Here is a 26,668-nt window from a genome sequence, read left to right as displayed (position 1 = left end):
GATATTTTAAAGGAGCTGATATTTTATTGATATTTTATTGGTGGAAATTCAAAGCTCTAGTACCCTTTTTAAGAGTCAAAAGTGATTGGAGGGCAATCAGCCCTCCTCTTTAGCTCATAATTTTCCAAACAGTTCCAATAAAAATTTATGATATCTATTTTGTTCAGCATAGCTGAACGATTTTGGTACTGTATCTCTTCGGCTATTGCGTAGGTCAACCCCCCACAGTTATACAATTTGCCTATTATGTTTAACAACTAAATGTTGCCTTAAGATTAAACCAATATGCACCATGTTAATGCTAGTTTCCAATAAGCCATCTCAGTTGTACTCCATGAACGACTAAGGGCATTATGTTCAAACTTCCGGGGCTACTTCTACAACTAGTTCTGCTCTCAAAATTTAACCAAATCAAAATAGTGTAAGTGTATCCAAGCTGTCAAAGAGCGTAGGCAGATTTTTTGCGAATGGAATCAAGTTTTCTATTTCAAGTCAACTAGAGGAGGTATGAAACTAAATAAAGCACTACTATTTATGTCCATATTTTTAAAAAGGTTTTTATTGTTAAAAATTGCTGAAAAATTTTCTCCAGCATACAAATAGCAGGCCAAACTATAAAGTCTTAAAGAAACCAAAAAGATTTAAACTATTTCCTGGAAAGACAACGTCAATATAAAACGAACAGAAATTAATTAAAAAACTTTTTCACAAAATAAGATTTTCAAAGAAAAGTAAAGAACTTCATTCAACCAAAAATGAGCAAAAATAAAATCAAATAATCTACCAAGCGTAAAACTACCATAAGTCAGCATCGATAAACAAATGAAACCAAAAACAAATCTAAATTAAAATAAATAACCGAGTCAAACTCAAAACGAGCAGAAATTAACATGAGTAGGGCTCAAAATCCCTACGCCTTCCCGAGACCAGAACACAATTTGCACTTTACTGAAAAAAAAATGTTTTTACTTTCATAAATTTAATAAATCAAATATTATTAACATTTTGATTAATAAATATCAGTATATGTATATTAAACTCGTAATGCACATCCATTTGTATTTCAGTAAAGTGCAAATTATGTGGCCTTGGGAGGGCATAGGGTTTTTATTGTTAGAACAGAAACACCTAGACGTCTACACAATAATATAATCTAGGCATCAATATAATTCCACGATGTATATTTCTATGTATAATTACTAGGGATCAGTTTCTGAAAAACAGTCTGGAATACAAAGCATATTTGTATCGCACAAACAGAAACATCTAGGCATCTATATAATCTAATCTAGTGATATATAATAAAAGACTAGATTATATACGTCTACTAGATTTTATACGAGTGCGGGACCCGGCGGCGAAGCCACTGCCTCTCGCTACTAATTCTATATACAATATATAATTATATATACTAATACAGTAGATCAGTTTCTGAAAAACAGTCAAGAATACCAAGCAAATTTGTATCGTTCAGGCAAAACATCTAGACGTCTATACAACCTAATCTAGTCTAAACAATAATTTATAATCTAGACTATATACAATTCTATAGTATTTAATTAATTCTATGTATAATTTAAAATAGATTGGTTTATGAAAAATAGTTAGGCATACAAAACATATCTGTATCATTTAAACAGAAACTCCTAGACGTCAAATTCGCGTTACCATAACGAATAGAGTCAAAACTAAAGAAAAAAGTTACTTGAATGACATCCTCAAGATTTTCTTCCGCTTCTGTTTTTTCAGCATACAGCTTGGCGGCTTTAAAATACGAATATCTCAACTGATAGACGTAATTGGATGCCCTAAACAGACAGCGAGGCGTATCAACGAGCCCATATCCAAGAAGAAGCACAAGCCAAAAAAGACCCCATGTATTACTAGCTGAAGATGCGATCACTTTCAGTTTCCAGCTGAGCAAAAAAGGATTAGTAAGAATCTTCTGTTTCAAATTTGATACTTTAAACGAAGAGATAGAAAAGATAAGGGAAAACAAACACGTCAAAAACAAAAACACATGCAGTGTTCGTCACGGGTAGAACTGTGACACTGAAGGAAAGAGAAAAATGGTAAACTATTGGCGCATTAGTGGTGAGAGAGAGAGAAAGAGAAATGGGGAGGAGAGAGAAAGCGAAATGGGGAGGAGAGAGAAAGAGGGAAAGAGAGAGGGGGAGTACATTTTGGTTGAATTTGGGTCAAAATTTTATTCTGTAACACAAAACGTTTATTACAGTAAATATCTTTTAATACTTACAATTGGCACTAGACCTTAAAAAATTCTTTTGAACAAGCTTTCTTTCTATTTTTTCCAAACATTCATCCGATGGAAATTCTCCTGGGAGACAACTCATCACTAAGAAATTCTATTTTATGTGTGCGGGGGGGGGGGGGAGGACGGCAAATATGATAATTTTCTATATTTCCAAGGAGTAGACACGCACTTAAGCGGGGTTACCTAATTGGGGGTACCACAAAGTACCCCCATGGAAAATACGGAACAAGGAAAATGTTTTTCAGTAAACATTTTTTTTTCAGTAAACTTCTAACTACTACTAACAAATGGAATAATAACTGCAACAACTGAAAAGTTTCTAACTTTCCTGCCTAAGGTAAGATTTACCTAAGGTGCTATTTCGCAGACTATCTTCTACATCGTCAACATTTCTGGGGAGCCTAGACCTCCCCCCCCCAAAAAAAAAAAATACACCACCGCCAATTCTGTCTATAAGCTCTCATTTTCTTGTTAAAGAACAAGAAATTTTCTTGTTCTGTTACGAAGTTGCAAAGCAAGCTAGCTTACTGAGCACACCGAAATCCACAAATCAATGCAAAACCATAAGGCTAAATAGACTGGCAGACTGGCAAAGCACTGCCGCACCGACGGTACCAGCGGCATGCCCCATCTCCAAATATTCATCTGACAGAAACTCTCCTGGGAGACACTGCATCACAAAGAAATTATCTTTTATGTGTGTGGGTGGGAGGGGGCGGCAAATATGATAATTATATTTCCAAGGAGTAGACACGCACTTGGGGGGGGGGGGGTTTCATGTTCGTTCTCTTCCTACAAAATCTGAAGATTTTCATGTTTTTTCCTGACCTTGACACATCTCACTCATTTGTCTTAAGCTTCACTGTACTATAACATTGAGGTGAGAAAAAATGAAGAATGTGACTACAATATGGTTCGTACATACCACCATATCTACCATCAAGTCAGAGTGATTAGGTTTTGTTATATGTTTTTGCACCATTCTATAAGTAATACAATTTAATTCCAAAAAGTTTGCCAAGGAGATGGCAAAGTCCTTAGCTTTGTCCTTAGTATCTTAGTATAAGTTAAGTCCTTAGTATCTCAAGTAGTATTACTTAAGTAGTATACTACTTAAGTCCTTAAGTAGTAAAGTCCTTAGTATCTTAGCTTCTCTTAATAGACATATAAATATTACACACCTTCTTTAAGTGATTATTACCATTCGACTATTCATTGTAAACCTGTTGACCATTCACCTAGTCTCAAACTAGAATTAGATAATCCACTCTAATTCGCTGAGCCTATTAACTGTAAAGATAACTCTAAGTAACCTTTATATTTTCTTCCGTTACCTTTACATTTCTTCAGTATAGAAATGCAAGTTCAAGTATTTTGCAACCTGAGACCGAAATATTCCGACTGCTCGAAAACTCACTCGGAAAAAAAAAACCTCGATTAAAGATTAGGCATAAATAAAATGATAAATACTCAAGAAAAGTAAAATCACCAATTATAGGGGGCTACCTCGAAAAGTTAAATAGGATGTAAACTCACGGGTTATTTCAACCCTTTTTTGTTCTTTGTGCATCACTTGATGCCTTTTTTATGTTCTTTCATAATTCAGTAGTCGCTTTTGGATAAAATTGCATTTTGAGCCTTACAGGGGCTAAAAGGGCTCAACACGGCCAATACTAACAAAAAGTTCAAAAACGTTACTAAAAAAACTGGCTTGCGAGAAAAAATTGCCGTTTGTAGCTAATCCAGGAATGGTAACTATAATTTTCATTAGTCCTAATAGTAAAATGTTATTATGAAAACAAATTTCCAAAAATTTTTCAGAGCCTGAGACCCCTCAAAATGACGACTGTTTTGCTTTGATGTCATACCCGGGTGGGTATTTTTTGGAACTATCTTGTTCTTAGGGGATGTCCAAAACCATTCCCATCCATATGCAGGTAAACATATGAGTGTCATATTTTCTTGAGACTTGCAATAATTACGCAAGAAAGGGGGTTAGCTGCCCTCCAATCTTTTTGGTCACATAAAAGGGCACTCTGGGTCCCTCAGCACTCGTAATGTTCACCACCAAAATATATGCTTCAAAATGAAGAGGGATTAGAGGGTACCCCCGATACCCCTAAATTAATCTGGAGGACCTCTTAAAGAAGAATTTAAAGTTATGATACAATTTCTAAAGCTAGTCTATAGTGATAATACTATCAAGACGGCTTCACTTCAAACTTGTCTACAAACTAATTATGACATGTCATTTTCAGAACCAAAACGAGATCCAGTCATTGGACTGGGCTCACTGTGCAGAAATAGTATCAAATTACACAAACAAAAAATAAACAACAATCACAAAACGCTTTATTATTTTTTCAAAAAGTGTCCTCAATCGGTTTGCTTTTGCTGTACCAAAACTCCTATATTGTTTTGTGTTTTCAGTAAAGCGAGAGTTTTCTATAATCTTACAAATATATTAACAACTAAACAAATTATTGGTTTATTTGTACTAGTTTTATTGATATATGTTAGATAGACTGTAAAGCAATATTTTTTTTTTTCGTTTTAAGTTTCAACTTCGCTCTTTAAGCCTACTTCCCTATGAAAAAACTTTTTTTTTTAATTAATACATATTTAGGAACGAATGTACCGCCGCTTGTTAGTATATTCTCTGAAGTTGGAAGGCAATCTCAATATTTTTTGGACTGTTTTAAACTAATTGATTCCGTCGAAATTTTCACATGATAGCATTCCGACCTTTTTTGGGCCAACATGGACGAAGAGGACACTTTTTTTGGGACCTAACAGCTTATGAAACTTAGAAATAAAAAAGACACCTGAATCTTCAAATTTTCCTTCAAGTGAGCCCCTTTCAGATATTTTATGGCTCGATAGTTTGATATGAAAACTCCCAAGTCAAAAAAAAAAAAAAAAAAAAAAAAAAAAAAAAAAAAAAAAAAAAAAAAAAAAAAAAAAAAAAAAAACACGCCCATGACCACTTTCCTCATGCGAATTTTCGTATCTTTTTTCTTTTAATAGGGGACTGAAATATCCATTTAAGGGCTCTCTGAGATCTTAAGTTTGATAGTGTAATTTCATTAAGATCATGTACCTTCTTGCAAATGTCTCCTCTCTGTTTGAGTTATGTGAACTTCGTTTATGTTAAAAGCTTTTGACGGGTAATCCTAAGCTTTCTGAGTTTTTACATTTTGGAACTAGTACAAAACCCAGCTCCGTTATTTTTTTTCTTGTTTTCAAATTTCCATTTTTTAGTTTTGGTTACTACGAACAAGGGTCCTTCCCTACAACCGTTCAATACCATGGACGATTTAAAAACAGTCCGAAATAAGCTGAGGCAAAGGAATCTGTATAAAAGGATAAATGATTAAACTATTCAAGCGAATGCAAATGATTTCTTAATATAATTTCAAAATGTCTTGCTACATATCCCAGAAGAATGAACAAGGGGTGGGGGACAAGAATAAAAGCCAATTCTCCTACTCAATTTTTGCAGTATTTCCAATCAATTTAAATGCCCTCCCCCCTTAAAAAAAAATCCAGCGAAGGACGCCTATCATTATTATTTTTCCTAAAAAACTCTTAAGATTTAATTTTAAGGATGTAAACTGTCTGACAGAACCAAATAATGCATAAAAAATTCTTAAAAAAATAAACAATTTTTAGACTTGAGGGAAACCACAAAACGTCGGCATTTCTGTGTAAAAAAAAAGCTATATTCCCACTGGTGTATTTTGTAACGCATTTTTCCAAGCCAGTGACGTTATTCCTTATTCCAGGAGAGAAAAACAGCAGCGCCTTTTTAAAACTGGATTAACTTTGACTTAGTCAACGCTGAGCAACAAATCTAGATTAATTAGAAAACACAATTTCTGAAGAGATAAATAACTCGATCTTTCCAATAACTTGACAGGTTGTGAGAAACTTCAAGCCAGTGAGAAGAAAGAATTTTTTTGTATCATAGCATACTTTGTAAATAAACTCTCTGTTTCATGTTTCATGATTTTTGTGACGCATTTTCCCAAGCCAGTGACGTTATTCCTTATTCCAGGAGAGAAAAATAGCCCACCTTTTTAAAACCAGATTAACTTTGACTTAGTCAAAGATACAACTTTGACTTAGCTGAGCAACAAATCTAGATTAATAAGAAAACACAATTTCCGAAAAAAACTTGACAGGTTGTGAGAAATTTCAAGCCAGTGAGCAGAAAGGTTTTTTTTTATCATAGCATGTTTTTTAATAAACTCTCTGTTTCACGATATTTTGTTATATCATGTGAACATTTTTTGGAATACAACTTTGTCTTCATCAAATATTTAGTTCAATCAGAAATATAGCTTTGAAGGCATCCCAGTACGCTGGAGAGGGGATGGGGATAGTAGATATTCACTCAGTCTCCCTCCTGTCTGGTATACAATCTGACACCCCCAGGGTTAGAAATGTATGTATATACGTTAGAGAAGATAGGTGGCAGATTGTTCAAAGATAGGCATGATGTAGTACTTGGTTTGGTTAAGAATTGACGTGGTTAAATAATGAAAGAAGACCTCAAAGTAAAAAAATACTCACAAATCTAATTCAATTTCATTCTTGAAGAGGAGGTAAACCAAGAGGATTAGAGCAATAGTTAGATATGAGCCATAGTAAATGACGTTGTCAATCAAAGCTGATCTCAACTTCCCTTTGACTGTGAAGTCTCCAGCTCTTGTGTAGGACTGCATAAGAGGTAGCACTAACCTGACATCATAAAAGTAACATCATAAAAATAAAAATGGAGTAATGAAATGGAAAAAAGGAGTAATGAAAAACTGAATAAATAAAAGCCTAATGAATAATTAAAGGAATCAACAATTTGAGGCATAAACTCACTAAGTTAAATTCAAGGTTGGTAAAAACAAATCATGACCGGATAGAAATCCCTTACATTGAACCTAACAACCTCCCTCCCCCCCAAGCAAAATTTAGAAATAAATACACTTTTGTGATTAAAGTGCCACCTAATTCATAGGAATTCTCTTTTTGACTCCATCCCTAATGTCAAAGACGTGACGATATGTGGTAATCGGTGAAGTTGACAAAAAAAATTTATTGGATAAGAGGGGCCAAGCATGGGGATTCAAAAAGACAAAGTCTTTTGGAGGGAATTATAGCCAGAAATTATGAAAAGCTACAGAAAACGCATCTGTAATAATTACAGATGCCTTAACAGACCGATAGCAAGATTGAAGGTGCCACACAGAGGCCTTAAACTTTTTTTTCGGAAAATATTGAGAAAGCTTTCACTACGCAGCAAAGGTACTTGCACAAACACAACTTTAAATTTTCTTCTAATCTGCTTGCCTACGATAGCTTCTTTCATTCTACAATTTTCTTTTCTTTTTGTTGTTGATCGGACATAAATTTCATTGCAAAAGTATAAACAAGGAGAAAAAGAGACAATTCCTTCCAATAGCTTAGTGGTACAAAGTGTGCTTTAAATCCATTGGTTTTTCTTAGCCAATCACCTTATCCCTTTAGTGTAAGCCAGAAAGAGAAGCCAATAGCTCCATCTTTAAAAAAGAAACAATTAGTCTAGATTAATGTATGAAATAATAATGAAAAGATTAGTATGAAATGTGAAGCTACTACAAAGAGGAAAAAGTTTCTGAAGTCTTTGCAAGTAAAATCTCTATACCACTGTGGTATAAAATTCTGGCAAGTACGTTCTTTTTTTTTCGTTTATGTTTTTATTATATCTTTTGTCTTTTTATATTACTTGTTATATTTTCTATATATATATTTTCATATCATTTGTATTTTTTATATATTAGCTTTTAGTCAAATATAATCAGGATGCAAAACTTGAAGTTTTTCATTATTAAAGCACTGACATTCTTTCTGTTTGTAAATATAAAATGAACTTTTGCATGCTTTTCAATTGTAATGTTGGTGCATTGCCCCTCAGGTAAGTTCAATTGGCCAGAATTTTACTTAACATCCACATAAATTTCTTTCATTAACACACTTATTAAGCAGCTAGAGTGCATTAATCAAAAGTAGGAATCAGCAAAAAATGTAAGGCATAATCTTTGGAACCAAAATCTGAATGCTAAAAAAGAAGAAAAAAGGCTTTCCTACACACACAACTGAGACCTAAGAAACATTGAATGAAAAACAAACTACAAGTTACATACCAGGTCAGAAACTGAGATGTCCAATAAACTACTCTCCAAAATGTAGGAAACACAGTATCGGGAACATAGCTCCATGGCTCGTGACATTCTTTCCCCACACCGCTTGTGTTATTAGCAACAATAAGAGAGCCATCTTCGGTACGATTTAAAGTTCCGCTTGTATAGTTCGACTCAAGCAGACATTGTCTATACACTGTCTACAAGTAAAGAAAAGTGGATTTCAATTTGAAATTATGGCATAATCAGCAACAAGGAGACATCCTAACAGAAACCATGAGCTGGGTGTATACAAAACTTGCAATTTTGCATTATACCTTATTGCAAAGAGTATAGAGACTTATAAGGGTGGAAATTTTAGCAGCTGTGGTGGTTTTAATCACCACAGCCATTTAGCGTTTAGTGACTTTGCTTAAACCAGAAGTACTGCATACACATCTTTGTAGGTAATTTAATATGTATGGCAGAGTACATCAAACAAAACTCTGGCCGTGGTAGGCGTACCAGCTTAAAGTCAACTGGCCGATACAACTTTCAAAGATTTTACCAAACTAGCCTAGGTCTACGTTGTGGACTAAACTTTAACTTAAAATAATCCTTTAAAACAAAAATTTAGTTATTATTTGTAATTTACTGAGAGATATCAGCTTAAATCCTAATGCAATACAGATCAATCATGTCGTACGACCAATTCTCTGCTTTTTAGTGAAATTGTCAGATGCTACACTGTGAGTGGCGCTGGTAGTTTTTATTCCCTATCTTCCCATGGTTAATTACCGCAGAGACAACTCCTACAGACTCCCATTCTCTTTGCCTTATCCTACATTACACCTTAAGTTGCATTAGTAGCAGCTATGATAAATCGTTAAAGGCAATTACTTAAATTGCAGGGGACAGGTGAGTAGGTCTCCACGCTTCCCTTGCTCCCGGTGATCTCTGTACAGCTATTCAACCTTCTTTCTGATTAAGTGAGATACCTGCTGTATGTTTGTTTGCTGCGTACAATGCAGAGCCAGCAGCTTGTATGGTCTCCAGTCTTGAACTTTTTATACCATGCCCGAGCTGTGGGGAATGGTCACGCTGATATTTCAAAAACTGGTGCGGACTTTCAGATAACTGTTTGGACATGCTAAAAATTCTTGAAAAGTATGATGAAAAGCACAAACCACTACCACGTTTCGTGCTGTACAAGCCTGACGATGTACCAGTTATCGCACGGGCATCAAGTGCTACGCTCACTCATAAAGTTAATAGACTATGTGTCAAATTCGATAATTACGTCCGGTCAAAGCGAAGCCTGTTGCCTTCTTTGTCTCAAGTCCCCACATAGTCATCCAAGTCCTCTTTTGCCGTTATATTAAAGAATCCACCTAAAGAGCTGAACGACCCCAAGGACCGCAAAGCTTTTATTGATAACTTGCGTGGTGACTCCAAGTCGGCGATAACTGAGCTTAGACTAGGAAAGGATACTTGGCGCCTCGTCGTAAGTGATAAAAATGAAACTACTGCTGTAGCTGATGCTATCAAATCAAAGGACCAATCACTAAGACTACAGCTAAAAGTTGTATTACGGAATTGCTCGTTTCGTTCCTGATAGTATTACTGACGGTCAGTTGCAGAACTTGATAACTAGCTGTACTGAAGACTCCCGTATCAGCAAAACTAGGTCCTACAAGCTCCGATTTTCTCGTCGAGAAGACTTGTATGCAGCCGTTTCCTCGTCAGTGATAATCGAAAATGAGCGAATCCCGATTGAGAACTTTCTCCCTCTTCCTCCCGGTTGCTACAACTGCCAAGTTTACAGACATATTGCCCAGAACTGTAAAACTCTTACTCGCTGTTCATACTTTGCGCAGACAGGACATCCGAAAAATCTGGCAACCCCTGTCAAAATAAAATGCAGTGTGCGCTGTGCAACCAGGCTGACCATCCTTGTTACAGCTACAAATGTCCTGTCACACAGAAACTTCTGAGCCCTCCAAAATGGGCAATGATCTACGCGTTACATCATGGAATATTAATGGAGGCTTCTCAGTGAAATTACCAATAATCCAAACTCTATGTGACACAAATGACGTTCTCTGCCTACAAGAGCACCTTCTTACAGCCGACAGTCTATGTTTGTTGAACACGATTGCTTCTACTGCCATAATAAGTCGTACTGCTAGACACTCCGGGGCTGGTCGGCCGAGCGGAGGTACTGCTATTCTTGCTAGAAGTGTCCTCATGCCTGAACACTTTGGTGATGGTGACTATTTTACGGCAGTCAAAATTCAGAATTATTTGGTGGTCTCAGTGAATTTACCCACCAATTACCGTAAAGCTACATCAGAAAGACAATTTGATCAAGCTTGCCGCCTAGTCAGTTCTCTCGTGGCTGATTGTTAAGTACAAAACCTAGCTGTAATCCTCGCTGGTGATATGAACTGTAACCTAAATGACAACAGTAGCAGTCGCACAAATATTCTGAATAGTATGTGCCCTCAGCTCTTGGCGGTCGAGAATGCTCAAGGTTTCAGAGTCCATGACTCTGGCAGTACCTCTTCTCTGGACTTTTTCATGTGTTCCTTGAAAGTAAACCAGTTTCCAGATCCTCAATTATCTCCACTTTCCAAACCTCAGATCATATGTCTATCAGTAATATATTCCCTGTTCAACTTATTGCACCAAGTGATCCAAGTCCAAACAATGACAGAAAATGGCATGAAACTACTGACTGGGCTCGTGTAGATACGTTTACATTCCGGGCTGTTTTGAAAAAGATCAAAGTGCCATTTTATCCACTTTCCCCAAAAAAAACCTACTAACCTCTGCAGACAACCAAACATTGCTGAATATTTACTATGGAGAGATCGTTCATACTCTACGAGCTCCCAAGCGTGCTAGTATACACATACGAAGAGTACATCTTGGAACTGAGAAGCATGGTTAGTCAGGTAACCTTAATCTCATTGATTCTTGTGCTAAAATCAAAATTCTGGTTTCGTGTCTGGAAGGAGTGTGGTATGCCACAGCAAGGTTTGGTAAATGAAATTCGTCTGAAAAAAAGCGACATTTCGAGAAAGTGCTTAGGCAACATTAGGGTGAATCAGTAGTTGAACTATCAAGTAAAGCCACGAGTGAACCTAATTTCGTATGGAAAGTGCTCAAAGAGATAATTCAAAAGCCTATAATGCTGTCAAAATTACCACTTACCAGTGGTATGGTTACTTTAAAAGTGAATTTTCCGAGCCTGATCCATCATTGTCAAATCGATACGGAAGGGAGGTTGATGGTTGCTTAGGCCAATCAATTGATGAGATCAGTTTTATTGTTACTCGATCTCCGTTTACTGAGTGCATTTCTAAGCTACAAAAGAAAACTTCTCGTAGTGTTGATGGCTTCTGTGCAAAGCATCTAAGATGTGGGTCCCCTCTCCTGATTAAACATCTGACCTTACTCTTTCAGATGATACTCTGCTGTGGTTTGATTCCTGATTTGTTCAGTACTGGAGTAATAACCCCAGTATTAAAAAGGGGAAAGCCCTCAGACCAATGTTCTTCTTTAGGCCAATAACGGTGTTACCGGTTTTGTGCAAAGTTTTGAGTTACTAATTATTGACGAGATATCTGATAAGTATTATACGCCGGATAACCAATTGGGCTTCAAGAAAGGAGTAGGTTGCAACCATGCTCATCATTTGATTGTTAATTTACTTCTACATGCTCATGAAAATAATGAGGTATTATATTTTGCTGGCTTTGACCTATCTGGCTTTATGGCTTTGACCTATATGGCTTTGACCTATATGGCTTTGACATATTTGAGCCTTTGACATGGGAATACATCTGCATATCTCATTGACTACTTATAAGCGTGGAGTTAATACTTATGTCATCAAATCGATACACGATATGTATAAAAATACATATCTCACCTGGTACAGTGGAACTCACTCCTTCAATTCCAGTAAAAAAGGGTATTAGACAGGGCGGTGTTACTTCTCCGCCCCTGTTTAATAATGCTGTCATTGTGCCACAACAGAACGTTCTGACCACATGTATATTTAAAGGTATTGATGTTCCACTACCTAACTATGCTGATGACATCCTTGGTATTAGTAGAACAGCCTTTGGAATTGAAGAAAATTTTCAAATTCTCAATAGGGAGTGTAAATGTATTGGCCTTCAATTTAATGAGAGTAAGACTGAGTGATTGAACACAGACCAGGTGTTCAATCACTGTTCAGATTGTCCAACAAATGTTCAGTTAGGTGAGCATGTTATCAAAGCAAAAGATACACTGACGTATCTTGGTGTACCGATTGGGTCAAATCTTCCGCCTCGCGTCAACTTTTGAAAGATTTTTTTGCCAGAAAATCTAGGAATGCATACAGTTTACTAGTTGCGTTAAAGTTTAAATTTAACTGCCATATATTAGCTAGCGTTTATAATACATTTGCTGTTCCGCATTTACTCACCTTTGCATCATTTTGGTCTCTTCTTACTGCTTCAGATATTAGGGGTATACAGAAGTGTTTCTACAAGTATGCAAAAGATTTGCTACGGCTGCCTCTCTGGACTAACAACAGCTCCCTATCCTTGCGGTATGAAGGTGCTAGTCCAGTGTCTGCAGTGCAGAAAAAAAAACATGAAATATCGGAGGCAGATTATTGGTGAAAGCACCTCTGAAATTGTCCTTCGTTGATAATGTGCCTGGTTTTATATATAATTGCCCTTATTTGTATTTTTTTCTTTTTCTTTTTTTCCCCTGTCAGTTCTTCTTTGAGAGGGGGGGGGGGGTACTTTCAAGCAGGTTCCTAACATCCAATTCGTTAGATTGGGGAAGCAACAACAAAGATACCACTGCATTTCCACAACACAAAAAGCAAGAAGTTATGTGAAAGGGGGACTTTTTTTCTGAAGAGGGTGAATAAAATAAAAAACGTTGGCCAGCATTTCACATTCAACATTTTCAGGCGTTTTAATATCAGCTGCCTAATTCAAGTGGCGAAGTTCTCTCTTCCCCTCTTTGCAGGTCATGTAATCTTAAAAATGAAACAATCGATCATTGCCTATTTGAATGTAATATACTGACGTCTGCACAGTATAACCTGCAATGTAAAATGTTAGAATGCTTTAAACACCACAAAATTCCTCTAACAGCCAAGAGTCTTGCTGACCATACTTGCACATAGAGCACAGAACTCAATATATATTCTCTTATAATTCAACTGCTATTATCAAAAGATTTCCTGCAAGAAATCTGAGCAGATACAAGATAAATAAGACAAACCAATTCCATAGCTCTGTCCATCTAACAGAGTGAGTCAAAAGGAAAAGGGCTGAATAGTCTCGACTGAAAAGCCCCCGCCTGCTGAAAAAAAGAAGAAGACATTTTGGCTGTACTGTCACTGTTAAGTCTAAAGGATATTACATAAAAAAAACTAGTTTTTCTAACTGAAAGTAAGGAGCGACATTAAAACTTAAAACGAACAGAAATTATTCCGTATATGAAATTGGTTGTCCCCTCTGCAATCCCTCGCTCTTTATGCTAAAGCTTTTAATTGTTTTAAAAAGCAGAATTGTGGTAAAGAGTCAAACTTTAGTGTAAAGAGCGAAGGATTGCAGAGGGGACAACCCATTTCATATACGGAGTAATTTCTGTTCGTTTTAAGTTTTCATGTCCCTTCTTACTTTCAGTTAGAAAAACTAGTTTTTTTATGTCATTTCTGAACGTTTTTGAATTAATGCATGTTTGATTTTCCTTTTTTGGCTAAATGGCTTTCTCTTAGTTCTGATCAGACGATTTTGAGAAATATGGGATGGGGAAGGAGGCCTAGTTGCCATGCGATTTTTCGGTTACACAAAAAGGCAACTATAAATTTTAATTTTTAGCGAATTTTTTTATTAGTAAAAAATATACGTAACTTAAGAATTAACTTACGTAACAAACTTTTATATTCTTAAATTTTTATTATGTATATGAGGGGGTTTGTACCCTTGTTAATACCTCGCTCTTTACACTAAATCGTAAGTTTTGTGCCGATTCTTTAAGAATGACCCCTGAATCAGAAAGGCCGTAGAATAAATAGTTGAAATTATTAAAAATACTATAGCATAAAGACCTTGCTCCTCCTAAATACCTCGCTCTTTATGCTAAAGTATTTTTAGAACCCCTCATATGCGTAATAATCTCTGTTCGTTTTAAGTTTCAATGGCACTCCTTACTTTCAATTGAAAGAATTTTTCCATGTTTATTTTTTCATTGTTTTTTTTTATAGTAATTTTAGAAAATCCGGCGCCCTTTTCATTGAATTTCTGTTCCCCCATGATATATTTCTCCAAGGAAAGATCCTCCCACATAGCCCCCTTCCCTCAACCCCACCCCCAAAACCAAAAAAAAATCCCCTGAAAACGACTGTACACTTCCCAATAACCATTATTATATGTAAACACTGGTTGAAGTTTGTAACTTGCAGCCCCTCCCCCAGGGACTGTGGGGGAGTAAGTCATTCCCAAAGACATAGTTATTATGGTTTTTGACTATGCAGAACAAAATGGCTATCTCAAAATTTTGATCTGTTGATCAATTTTTTTGGTCACTTAAAAAGGGCACTAGAACTTTTCATTTCCGTTAGAATGAGCCCTCTTGCAACATTCTAGAACCACTTGGTCGATAAGATGACCCCTGGGAAAAAAAAAACAAAAAAAAACAACAAACAAACAAATAAACATGCACACGTGATTTGTCTTCTGGCAAAAAATATGAAATTCCACATTTTTGTAGATAGGAGCTTGAAAATTTTTCTATAGGGTTCTCTGATACGCTGAATGCGATGGTGTGATTTTCGTTAAGATTCTGTGACTTTTAGGGGGTGTTTTCCCCTATTTTCTAAAATAAGACAAATTGTCTCAGGCTTGTAACTTTTGATGACAAAGACCAAATTTGATGAAACTTATATATTTAAAATCAGCATGAAAATCCAATTCTTTTGATGTATATTTTAGCATCAAAATTACGTTATTTAGAGTTTCGTTTACTATTGAGCCGGGTCACTCCTTACTACAGTTTGTTACCATGAACTGTTTGATATGTGACATTTTCATCATTCTGATAATTACTGAAAGCTGTTTCATAAACTATTTTATATACCAGAGTTAGGTGGATAACCAGGATAACCTGGGAAATGTAGGATAACTGGAGGATAACCAGGGAAATGTAGATCAGGAAGAGTGATTGAACACATCTTCATGAGGTAAGGAAGAGATACTGCATTATGTTTTCCACTGTGGGCACCTTCATCAATTAACACTGCTATTATTTTTGCAAAAACTAAGGAGATAAGATCATTGCTCTCATAGATGCAACAATAGAGAAGCCAACACTTTAACTTTTAAACCAACTAATCTCAGCTGAATTTCTATAAATTAGCTTCTATACATTTAACTATCACAAAAACTTTTCATAAAACTCTCATCATATTTTTTAGATTCTTCTTCATTCATTTCTTTTTATATTTACTATTACCATGGTAACTCAGGTAACATACAACGGTAACATGGAAACAAAACTAATAATCAAACCAACTATAAGAAACTACTTCACTTACAGAAGTAACATCCAAGGGGAGTATGAAGGCAATCAAGAAGGAAAAATACCATGCTAGAAGTACAGCAATAGTAACAATGATGTGGTGTCTATACCAGTTCCCATATCTGTACAACAAGGATGCAACAGCCAGAAAAGTTATCACAACTTCTGTTAGAAGAGGAGCTAAGTTCATATCTACCTGAAAGAATATTGAGGAACTAATTAGCATTGGATGGATTTAAGCATAATCCAGCACAGTTTAAAAATTTATCTGGTCAGCTACCAGTCAGTTAAGAAGAAAAAGTAAAAGTAAAGAATCTTCTGAATAAACCAGAGCAAGAGTTATTTTTTTCTCAGGTGGGCAAACATAGACTTTGGCACCCCTGCCACATCATCAAAACTGTAATTATTACACATTGTGCCCAGAAATATTAAAATTTAAGCTTGTTTTCCTGCTCCTGGGCTTGTTACCTTGGGCATTTGCCCTACCCCCTAGATCTGGCCCTGGAATAAACCCATCCACTTTCTCCAAAGTAAAAGCTATTATATTTACTTATTCCTACAAGTCTAATTTTCTGGTCATTTGAAGCAAGCAAGGAGTTCAAATGTATCTCAGCTATTTAAAAGTTTGCTTGAATCCTTATGCTATCATTACTAAACGTTTTCAGGGGGACTTCTTTGCGTTGGGGTTGGTTGAGGAGGGGGTTACGTGGGAGGATCTTTCCATGGAGGAATTTATCATGAGGGAAAAGAATTTCCATGAAGGGGGAGCAGGATTTCCTAGCACTACTAAGAAAAAAATAATGGAAAAATAAGTAAAAAAAAGGTTTTTCAACTGGAAGTAAGGAGCAACATTAAAACTTAAAATGAACAGAAAATATTATGTATACAAGAGGGTTCATCTCCTCCACAATACTTTGCTCTTTATTTTAAAGTATTTTTAGTAATTTCAACTATTTATTCTATGGCCTTTGTGATTCAGGGGTCATTCTTAAAGAATTGGGACGAAATTCAAGCTTTAATGTAAAGAGCAAGGTATTGACAAGGGTTGACAAGGGGGAGAATCCCCTCATATACATGATAAAAATATACAAATATAGAAGTTCATTATGCAAGTTAATTTGTAAGCTATATATATTTACTAGTAATAAAAAGGTTTGTGAGAAAAATAAAGTTTTAGTTGCATTTTTAAGTAATCAAAAATGGGAGGCCAACAAGGCCTCCTCCCCCATCTTTTTTTCAAAACTGTCCAATCTAAACTATGAGAAAGCCATTTAGCCAAAATAAAAACCAATATTAACTTGAACAAACACTTAAAACAAACAGAAATTATTCCATATACAAAAGGCATTGTCCCCTCCTCAATGCCTTGCACTTTAAGTTAAAGTTTTTTATTGTTTTAAAAAGTAGAACTGTGACAAAGAGTCAAACTTTAGTGTTAAGAGCAAGAACCTTCCATAAATAGAATAATTTCTGTTTGTTTTAAGTTTTAATGTTGCTCCTTACTTGAAGTTAAAAAACTTGTTGTTTTTTATTTAATTTCAAGAAGTACAGCTTGGACCTTGTGTCTGCAGCAAGGCATGTTGAGGAACATCCTATAAGTGAGCTAAAAAAATGATAAGGCAACCAAAAGTGATGATGGTGATGCAATATGGCAACACCAGCTGTTTTTTGCTCTGTGAATAATAGTGAATTGTGGCGGACATAGAACACTAACCAAAGAACAAAATTGGCAAATATACTAAACCAAAACTGTAGAACCAGAAAAAAGAACTTTTCCTGTGTAATATGGACCAGTGTTAGACTTCCAGAACCGCGGTTGTGAATAAAAGTGCTGCCACCTACGAGTACGAACTAATTACAGACTTTTCGAGAAAGAACCACAGATGGCATCGCAGTCATCTAAGCGGAAGAAAGACAGTCCGATTAAAGGCCAAGACAAATGCTCAGCGTGCGCGGTAGCATTAGACCCTAACTCATCTGCCCTTGAATGTGATTCTTGTGAAAATTGGCTATGTATAAAGTGTTTGGAGATGCCCCTAGCTGAGTACAATCTTTTCACAAAGATGACAAGGCGAATTGGTTGCCAGTGGGTATGCCCAGTGTGCAAACTCAGGGCACCGCAGTCGTCCAATCAAAGTAACATTGGTAACCAAGTAAAAACCCTCCTTTCCGAGTTTGAAGATCGAATCACAAAAAAGTTTGATGATTCGTTCGACTTATTTAAGGACAGTATCACAAAAGAAATAAGCGAGGCAGTAAACCCACTCAGTGATCGGATCTCCAACATTGAAAGAGACATGGCATCTAAGTGTTCTGTTGCTGATGTCGATAGCAGAATTTCTAAACTAGTCGCGGAGGGAAAAGTTGGTACTGACCTAGAGGACCAAGTCCTAAAAGTGATGAGGCAGGATAGGGACAGACAACGCAGGAAACTGAACCTCATCGCTTACGGTGTCTCACCTACAGACGATGATACAAACTTTGTGATCCAGCACCTAGCCTCAGATTATAGTCTCCCCGGCGTCAAAATTCTGAACCTGAAAAGACTCGGTGCAAACAAACCACCCACCCAGCAAGTCCCAGACCGCCCTCCCCCGATTCTTTTTAGTGTTACAGACATTGCCACCAAGGTAAAGATCTTGAAAAAATCCGTCGAGCTGAAAGCAGACATACAGTTCCACAGCGATGAGTCCCGAGAGGACAGAGCTAAACGTAAGAGCGCTACAGAGGAACTTAAAAGACGGATTGCAAACGGTGAGACTGACCTCGGAGTACGGAACGGCAAAGTCGTTTCAAAAAACGGTCAGCGAGCTCCACCCCCAGCATTGGGAGCGATGGAGCACTAGATGCACAGCCAGACGAAAGACATGTAAATAGTAGTTTAGTGTCATTTAACAGTGTATTATATAGTAGTTCCATATCAGCTCAAGAATATTCATCGGAATGCAGTTTTGAAACTGCCAAATCTGACACTAGCTGCGTTCTTTCTGTTGAATCGGAATACAACTCGCCAGATTCTTATTCAACTGACGCAGCATCTAGCGAAGCAGACGAAAGTCCGTCATCCAACGATGACGTGCTAGTTCCAGCGGGCTCAGGAAGAAGAAGAAGCAGACAGAAACAAGTGATGAAAGTGTTGTCAACAAACATTGACTCCTTGCCAAACAAGCTGAATGAGCTAAAAGTGTTGCTGGCTCACGAAGATATAGACGTTGTGTGCTTAAGTGAAATTTGCCCAAAAAACTCTCAAAATAGACTGGAGGATAGCCATATTCAGATACCAGGATACACAGTCATTTCGAATCTGGACAGACCCAATGTGAGGAGAGGAGTTGCCATATACATCAAGTCAGCCTTGAAGGTAAATAACATTGACCTTTTTACAAGTGCCAATTATTTTTGGGTAGAGTCTATCCTGGTTGAATTGACAGTAGGGTCTGAAAAGTTTAGAATTGGCGTGATTTACCGTAGCCCTTCCTCCCCCAGCTCCGAAGAATCATTTCAGTATGTGGCAAATATTATAAATGAAATGACAATATGTAACCCCAAAAATGTCATCATCACAGGAGACTTTAACATGCCGGACACCAGGTGGGTCGATGGTTTAGGCTTTACTCTTCAAAACAACTATACCAATCCAACTCTTGAAGCCTTTGCTGATAACCTGCTGGTCCAGACAGTTGAGTTCCCTACCAGACATAGAGATCATCAAACTCCATCTCTCCTTGATCTCGTTCTGTCAAACAACCCCGAAAAAATTATGTCAACAGCAAACTTACCCCCCCTTGGAGCAAGCGACCATCTTTGTATCCTGAGTGCAATAACCTTGAATCAGATACCAACCAACAAAATCAAACGAATGTTTGTTGATTACAAGAAAATACGCCAGGACCTACAAGAGATTGAATGGGAAAACTCCTTGCAACAAGACACTGAAGCATCCTGGGAGCTTTTCAAGGACATACTACTGAGTCTTGAGTTGAAGCATACGAAAACTTACTTCTCAGAACGTCCCAGAACCCTTCCGTATATGTCACCACAGCTAAAAAAAGTCATTAATAAGAAAAAGAAAGCTTGGAAAAAGTATAAAAATTGTGAGAGTGCAGCCCATCTAGAGCAGTACAAAAAGGCCAGGAATAAACTGAGAAATGCGACCAGAAAAGCAACCATAAGATATGAGGAGTCGATAGCACTAGAGGCAAAAACCAATCCAAAAAAGTTTTGGAGATATGTCACTTCAAACAACCCAAGCCGCAGGTCGATCCATCATTTTACCTCCAGCGATGGAACCAAAATAACCGACCCATTGGTAATGGCAGATACCCTCAATCAATGCTTCTCGTCAAATTTCTCTAAAGACCCTGGATGCCCCCCACCGGATATGCCAACCACCCACATCAAACACCCTATGCCACCGATCCAGTTCACAGCTTGTGATACTTACAAGCGCCTAAAAACTTTGGACCCATCCAAGGCAAAGGGACCCGATGGCATCCATCCTAGGTTGCTGAAGGAGACCGCAGCTGAAATAGCGGAACCCCTGACAAGAATATTCCAGATGTCAATAGCTTCCAAAACTATTCCCTCTGACTGGAAAACAGCAAATGTCATGCCAGTTTTCAAAAAAGGACAGAAAGATAAACCACAGAATTACAGACCCATCAGCCTGACTTCTGTCCCATCAAAAGTCATGGAAGGCGTCTTAAATGATGCAATCGTTGCACATCTGGAAACTAACAGCCTGTTATACGATGGACAACATGGTTTCAGGAAGGGTCGCTCTGTGGAGACAAACCTAATTCAATCATATGACATAATCACCAAGATGATTGAGGAAGGCCTTCCAGTTGACGTACTCTTGCTGGACCAAGCCAAAGCTTTCGAGAAGGTAGTACACTCGTACCTGGAAAGGAAACTAGAGTTCTATCAACTCCACCAAGATGTAAGGGAATGGATTATCCAGTTTCTCAAGGATAGAATACAGAGGGTGATGATGTATGATGAGGAGGGGAATCAAATCATGTCAAACCCAACTCCAGTGCTCAGCGGAGTTCCGCAAGGAACTAAACTGGGACCTACCCTCTTCAACATGTTCATCAATGACTCAGCCCAGTCAGTGCAAAATGACCTTAAACTGTTTGCAGACGACTCGAAATTGTTTGGCCCAGTCGCAAACAACCAACAGTGCGCAGCTCTGCAGGCAGATCTGCACACCCTCAACAACTGGTCCTCTCCCTGGTCCCTCGAGTTTAATGCTGAAAAGTGCAAAGTCCTACATCTTGGCCCTAAGAACCCAGGAATGACATATACAATGACAGATCGTACTGGGAAGCTCATAACTTTGGAAACTGTCACCGAAGAAAGAGACCTTGGGGTCATTGTTGATGACAAAATGAAATTCCATAGTCACAGCAAATACCTAGCTGCAAAAGGCAACAGGTCCCTTGGTCTCATCAGACGTAATATCACCAGTAGATCTCCCAGGACAATCAGGAAGCTATATACAGGACTGGTCAGACCGCAACTTGAGTACGGAGTCTCTCTTGCCGTTCCCCACTATGTCGTGGACAAGATGATCCTTGAGAGCGTTCAGCGGAGGGCTACAAAACTACCAACCAAATGTAAGAACCTCTCGTACCCTGAACGCCTCAAGAAACTCAAGCTCCCAACCCTGACGTACAGGAGGAAACGCGGAGATGCAACCCTGACCCACAAGCTGCTGGAGAATGGTGTCACACCAGGGCTTTTTAATAAGTCGCTCTCTAGCCACACCCGGGGCCACACCAAGAAGCTCCAGCAACAAAGAAGCTCACGGAGAGAACGTTCCAACTTCTTCTCAACTCGTGCTGTTCCACTGTGGAATTCCCTTAGTGAAGAAACAGTTCAGTCCAAAACTGTTGACAACTTCAAAAAAGCAATTGACCGAGACTGGGCAGCGATGGAGTGGAAACTACACTGGGAGGCCAGTGGATCTACTCAACGGAACTAGACAACGCACTTCCACCTCCATCACTCAACCGGCGAATCTACAGGATGTTCACCCAACCTTATTCGCCGGCCAGTGCGATTTAAGGTAATTTAAGGTAAAACAGCAACTGAGCTAGATTTAGAAAATGAAAGGCTTCCATAATATGGAAACAAAGCACCTTCAATGATCAAGTCTCAACTGCATAGAAGAGAACAGATCTAATAGCCACTCTATAGACACAGATTTTTGTCTTCAAACTTGATCTCCTGTTGGTTCCACAAACGGTGGCAGAATTGAAAGAAGATGGCTTGGGCTTATTTGATTCTGTTCAGCATGTCAAAGTCATGGCCTCCACAAGAATCGATCTTCATGTGGAGTCATGGCCTTCATGTGGAGTCATGGCCTCCACAAGAACTGATCCACAAGAGTCAAAAGTCATGGCCTCCACAAGAATCGATCTTCATGTGGAGTCATGACCTTCATGTGGAGTCATGGCCTCCACAAGAATTGATCCACTAGAATCGAAAGTCATGGCCTCCACCTTAACTGTTGTACTAGTGACATATGTTTGTCAGTGATTAGTCAGACAACTATGTTTTTGCAGTTCTGAAAGTGTTTAAATTATGAGTTGTATTTTTTTTTTTTTTGTTCTTTTTTGTTTTATTTTTTTCTTTAGATGAGTTAATTACAGAATTGTTTCTTTTCCTTCAAGTATTCTTTTTACTGAAAAAAGCTACCAGATGTGGAGTCAAAATATTTGGATTTTTTTATTATTTAGAGATATGTTGTGGTTTTTTTCTTTTGCTCTGTTCTACTGCTTTATTTAATTCAACCCATTTTAACCTTTTCCCATGATGACTTTTTTTTTTATTGTAGTTGATGCCTGTTATCAAGCCTTAAGTAACTTTACAGTTTTCTCTGAGATATAATTTTTTCCCCACTTTGCAGGAGCAAAGCCAATAACTTCAGTGGCCACAAATTACTGTTGTTGCAAATTATATCCCAGCAACTCTGATGGGGCCATATACAGCCAAAGGCTATGTATGCTACTAAAACTAGCTTTACAAATCAGGTTCCAATGAGAAACAACCACAAAAGATGGGCCTAGTGACAAACCCACAAAATTATATTGTGGCAAACTGAAAAATATCTGGCCTTACTATGAGCAGGGAATTGGGATGTTAATATAATAACATCAATTACTATTAATATTTAGAAAGTGAATTGAATAGAAAATCTGACAGTTTTGCAAAATCCCAGTTTAGGGGCTTTTGCTATCTTGGAAAATTGTTGTGTTAAGTGAATTAAACTCTCAGGAACATATCCAGAACCTTAATTTTTGTCTGAGAAGATATTTTGAAGCACCTATCCCCCTCTCTCTCTCTCTCTCTATCTCAAGGAGACACTGATCTCTGATGACCTTTAACAATCTCTGTGTTATAAAAATGAAACCTTACAAAATAGACCTTCTGCTTAAATGAGGCCAAAGAAAAATCTTTTCATACCTTCATACTTTTTCTAGATCCAAATTTAAAAAGTTTACATATCTTTAAATCTATTTCTTATATTTAGGAAAAAAAATCATTTGATATAGCTTGAAATTCAAATGAAATACCAGGAACTGCATTTTCAAGAACTAAAGCCAATGAAAAAAAGATTGAAAACTAAACATTAAGGTAAAATTTTTTGAAAGGATGAACATGAGGGCTAGGCAATACCTCCCTTGGTTAGATTTTTAGCCCCAGGAAGATTCATTTCTGAAAGCTTAACTTATCTAACTTAACTACTTTTCAAGATACATTTAGAAGCCCCTAAACTAGAATTTTGCTGTATATTTCTTATTTTTCTATCAGATTCCTAGACTATAATAGCTCCTGGTGTATGCCTAGTTAATTACCTATAGAGAAGGAAACATGTTAAGCAAAGAATTCTTACTTCATAACATGCAAAATAATTATAGCTAACATATCTTGCATGCAGCCTTAATACACTTTACCCCCAACTCCCACTAATATTCAAATATATAGCCCAAATTATATAATTCCAGTGTATTCTGCCACCTGTCACTTGTTCTTCTGGCTCTTGTTTCATCACAGATGATTCAATTTATAGACACATGGGTAGAAGCAACAGAGCCACACTGATATATAATTTGGGCTATATATTTGAAGATTAGTGAGTGAGAGAGTAAGTTATAGTGGGATACAGAATGTTTCAGCTACACTTATTCAGCATATTATGAAGTAAGAACTGTTTTCTTGACATGTTTCCTTCTCTATAGGTACTTAAATAGGCATATGTCTAAGCCTTCACCACTATTGTCTCCAAGGGCATAATTTACTGTTGGGTAGGTGCAACTGCTCTTCCTAGATCTCAGTTTGCCCCCCCCCCCTCCCTGCTAAAATATAGTTTCTTCAAAAACCTTGTAAAAATAAGATAAGCCTGCATAATTCAAGCATCAACAGAAACAGCTCAGTTTTCTTTACTTTATGCTAGGCTATATTTACTTTTATAGTACTATATAGTATCTTTTTGGTACTAAATAGCTTATTTTTTAGTTTTATAGTCATTTTCATTTGATTTGGGAAAATTGGCTCTAACTTTGCACCCTCCCCCCAAAAAAAATATTTTGACAAAATTATGCCACTGATTGTCTCCCATAGCACCACCTGCTAGTAGCAAATCTATCTAGCCTAGCCTATACAGCCTAGTCAAGCACTAGCCTATATAGCCTACGACTTCTTTAGAGAAACTGGGAACCAATTTCAACAGAAATGATTGTTTTAAGGTGGCTCTATTTGAATGGAGAATGAGATGATAGCCTATAGGCCTAGGCCTGTTCCTATTGGGGTAAGTAACTTAACGTCAATGCAAAAGACCTACCCATGTCATTATTTAGGCTTTACATCAATTTTTAAGAGCTTGATTCACCAAATCAGCCAACCTCTAGGATGGCAGAAGTCCACCTCCTAGAATTGTATGTAGGTCTAATTTTCAAAGATTTTTAACCGAATGTAATCTATCCTACAACATATAACCTCTAATTGACTCACTATTTACCCTACACAGCTATTATTTTGGATTTCAAACCAATAACAGTCCAAAAGTCATCAGCTTTTAATCTTTTTCCGTTAAAATTTCATTAGAAGACGAGTTTCAGAATTCAATCCAAAAAATTCTATGCTTAAAATTCGAAATGTGTTGCCGAAATTTCCAATCGAACATAGATGGCAGTGAGTTTTATTTGTGATTCTGAGATGATGGACACAGTGTGAATCGAATAGATTGATGTATCCACATAATCCAAGCATTGGCTAAAATTGACGACAACACTTCAGAGTAGCACAAAGTCAAACAATGATTACAGAAATTGGTAAATATATCACAGTTCATATTATTGACTTACCAATAAAGTGAATATACCACTCAGTGCCTTTTTTATGCTCTTTACGAAGATAATAATCGCTTCTACCACAAATTCAAATTTAAGCTCTTTTTGACCTAACATAACCTAACTTAACTATAAATAATTTTGGCACTGATAAATTGTAGTATTATCTTGTCGAGAACGATCGAGAAAACGGCACTGAGAAAACGTTGTGTTATTTTGTCGAAAACGATTGATAACTCATACTTAATCGAAAATTCGACATTTTTAAGAGCTCAAAAAGTGCTTAAATTTGAATTTGCGATAGAAGCGATTATTATATTCGTAAAGAGCATAAAAAAAATGCATTTAGTGGTATGTTCACTTTATTGGTAAGTCAATAATATGAACTGTGATATATTTACCCACAAACTTGTATAGAAGGAAGTGCAATGCCGGTATATAGAATGTTTGTATAAGACTCGACTTTTTCAAAAAGACTTTCTTTTATAAAATTATTAATCAACTTAGTTTATCCAGTTTATCTGGAGTATTTTATTTAGGAATATTTTTGATCTTAACTGGGACAAACATGTTTCCAACATTGTTAAAAAAAAGCAAATGTTTCACTATCCATGTTTGAGCTGCTAATCAAATTTAATTGTCCTAAGATACATTCCCTCTGTGTTTATTTATCCTTAACCAGGCTGGTACTGGAATATGCATGTCCGGTCTGGCATTCGCAAATTTCAAATGAACTTAGTGACAAAATCGAGTCGGTCCAAAAGCGTTCGCTCAGGATCATTTACAAAGAAGGCAAAATTCCACACTCCTTCCTCCTTAAAGCTACACGCATTACCACCTTAAAAGAAAGGAGAGAAAAAATTTGCCTACTTTTCACTAAATCAGTCATTTCCAATCCCCGTACTGAAGACTTACTCCCTGATTTTCACAATCCCAGTAGACTCCGGCTCCCCCGGTCAGCCTCCTTAGCAATCCCAACTTACTCTCCGATCCATGCTGTTACAGAAAGGTTTCGTAAAAGTTTTATACCCTTTATTCTGGAACACCTTAATAATAATAATTCGTGATTATGTACTTGCCAAATTCCCCTTTTTCTCTATTGCCGTTTTTATTTTTGATTTACTGTGATGTTTTTGTAATTTAATTGTCAAGTTTACTGATTTGCCCTTTATCTTTGATGATTTTGCCTTTTTAATTTCTTTTTAATTTTAAGTGTTTGAATTAATGTACTGATTTGAAATTTTTTTCTTAACTTTTACTGACTTATAAAGCGAATTCGGCTC

At 37.0% G+C, this 26,668-nt stretch overlaps 1 protein-coding gene across 2 annotated transcripts in view; it reads right to left on the bottom strand.

Annotated features, from left to right (window-relative positions):
• Nucleotides 1-25,181, bottom strand: part of LOC136033284 (LMBR1 domain-containing protein 2 homolog) — a 67,076-nt gene extending 41,895 nt beyond the window's left edge. The window contains exons 1-5 of one of the 2 annotated variants that reach the window (XM_065714041.1): nucleotides 25,048-25,181; nucleotides 16,043-16,222; nucleotides 8,455-8,651; nucleotides 6,851-7,018; nucleotides 1,706-1,916 (exon numbers count right to left, since the gene is read on the bottom strand). In XM_065714041.1, the coding sequence (XP_065570113.1) occupies nucleotides 1,706-1,916; nucleotides 6,851-7,018; nucleotides 8,455-8,651; nucleotides 16,043-16,216 (750 nt within the window). In that variant the 5' untranslated portion in view covers nucleotides 16,217-16,222; nucleotides 25,048-25,181. The remainder of the gene's footprint in view (nucleotides 1-1,705; nucleotides 1,917-6,850; nucleotides 7,019-8,454; nucleotides 8,652-16,042; nucleotides 16,223-25,047) is intronic. The other variant, XM_065714042.1, reaches the window with a different exon arrangement.
• Nucleotides 25,182-26,668: the final 1,487 nt, after the last annotated feature.

Source organism: Artemia franciscana, chromosome 11 (assembly GCF_032884065.1).
Source record: "Artemia franciscana chromosome 11, ASM3288406v1, whole genome shotgun sequence".
NCBI lineage: Eukaryota > Metazoa > Arthropoda > Branchiopoda > Anostraca > Artemiidae > Artemia > Artemia franciscana.
The sequence above is the reverse complement of the archived record's forward strand: the minus strand, read 5'-3'. Positions and strand labels throughout refer to the sequence as shown.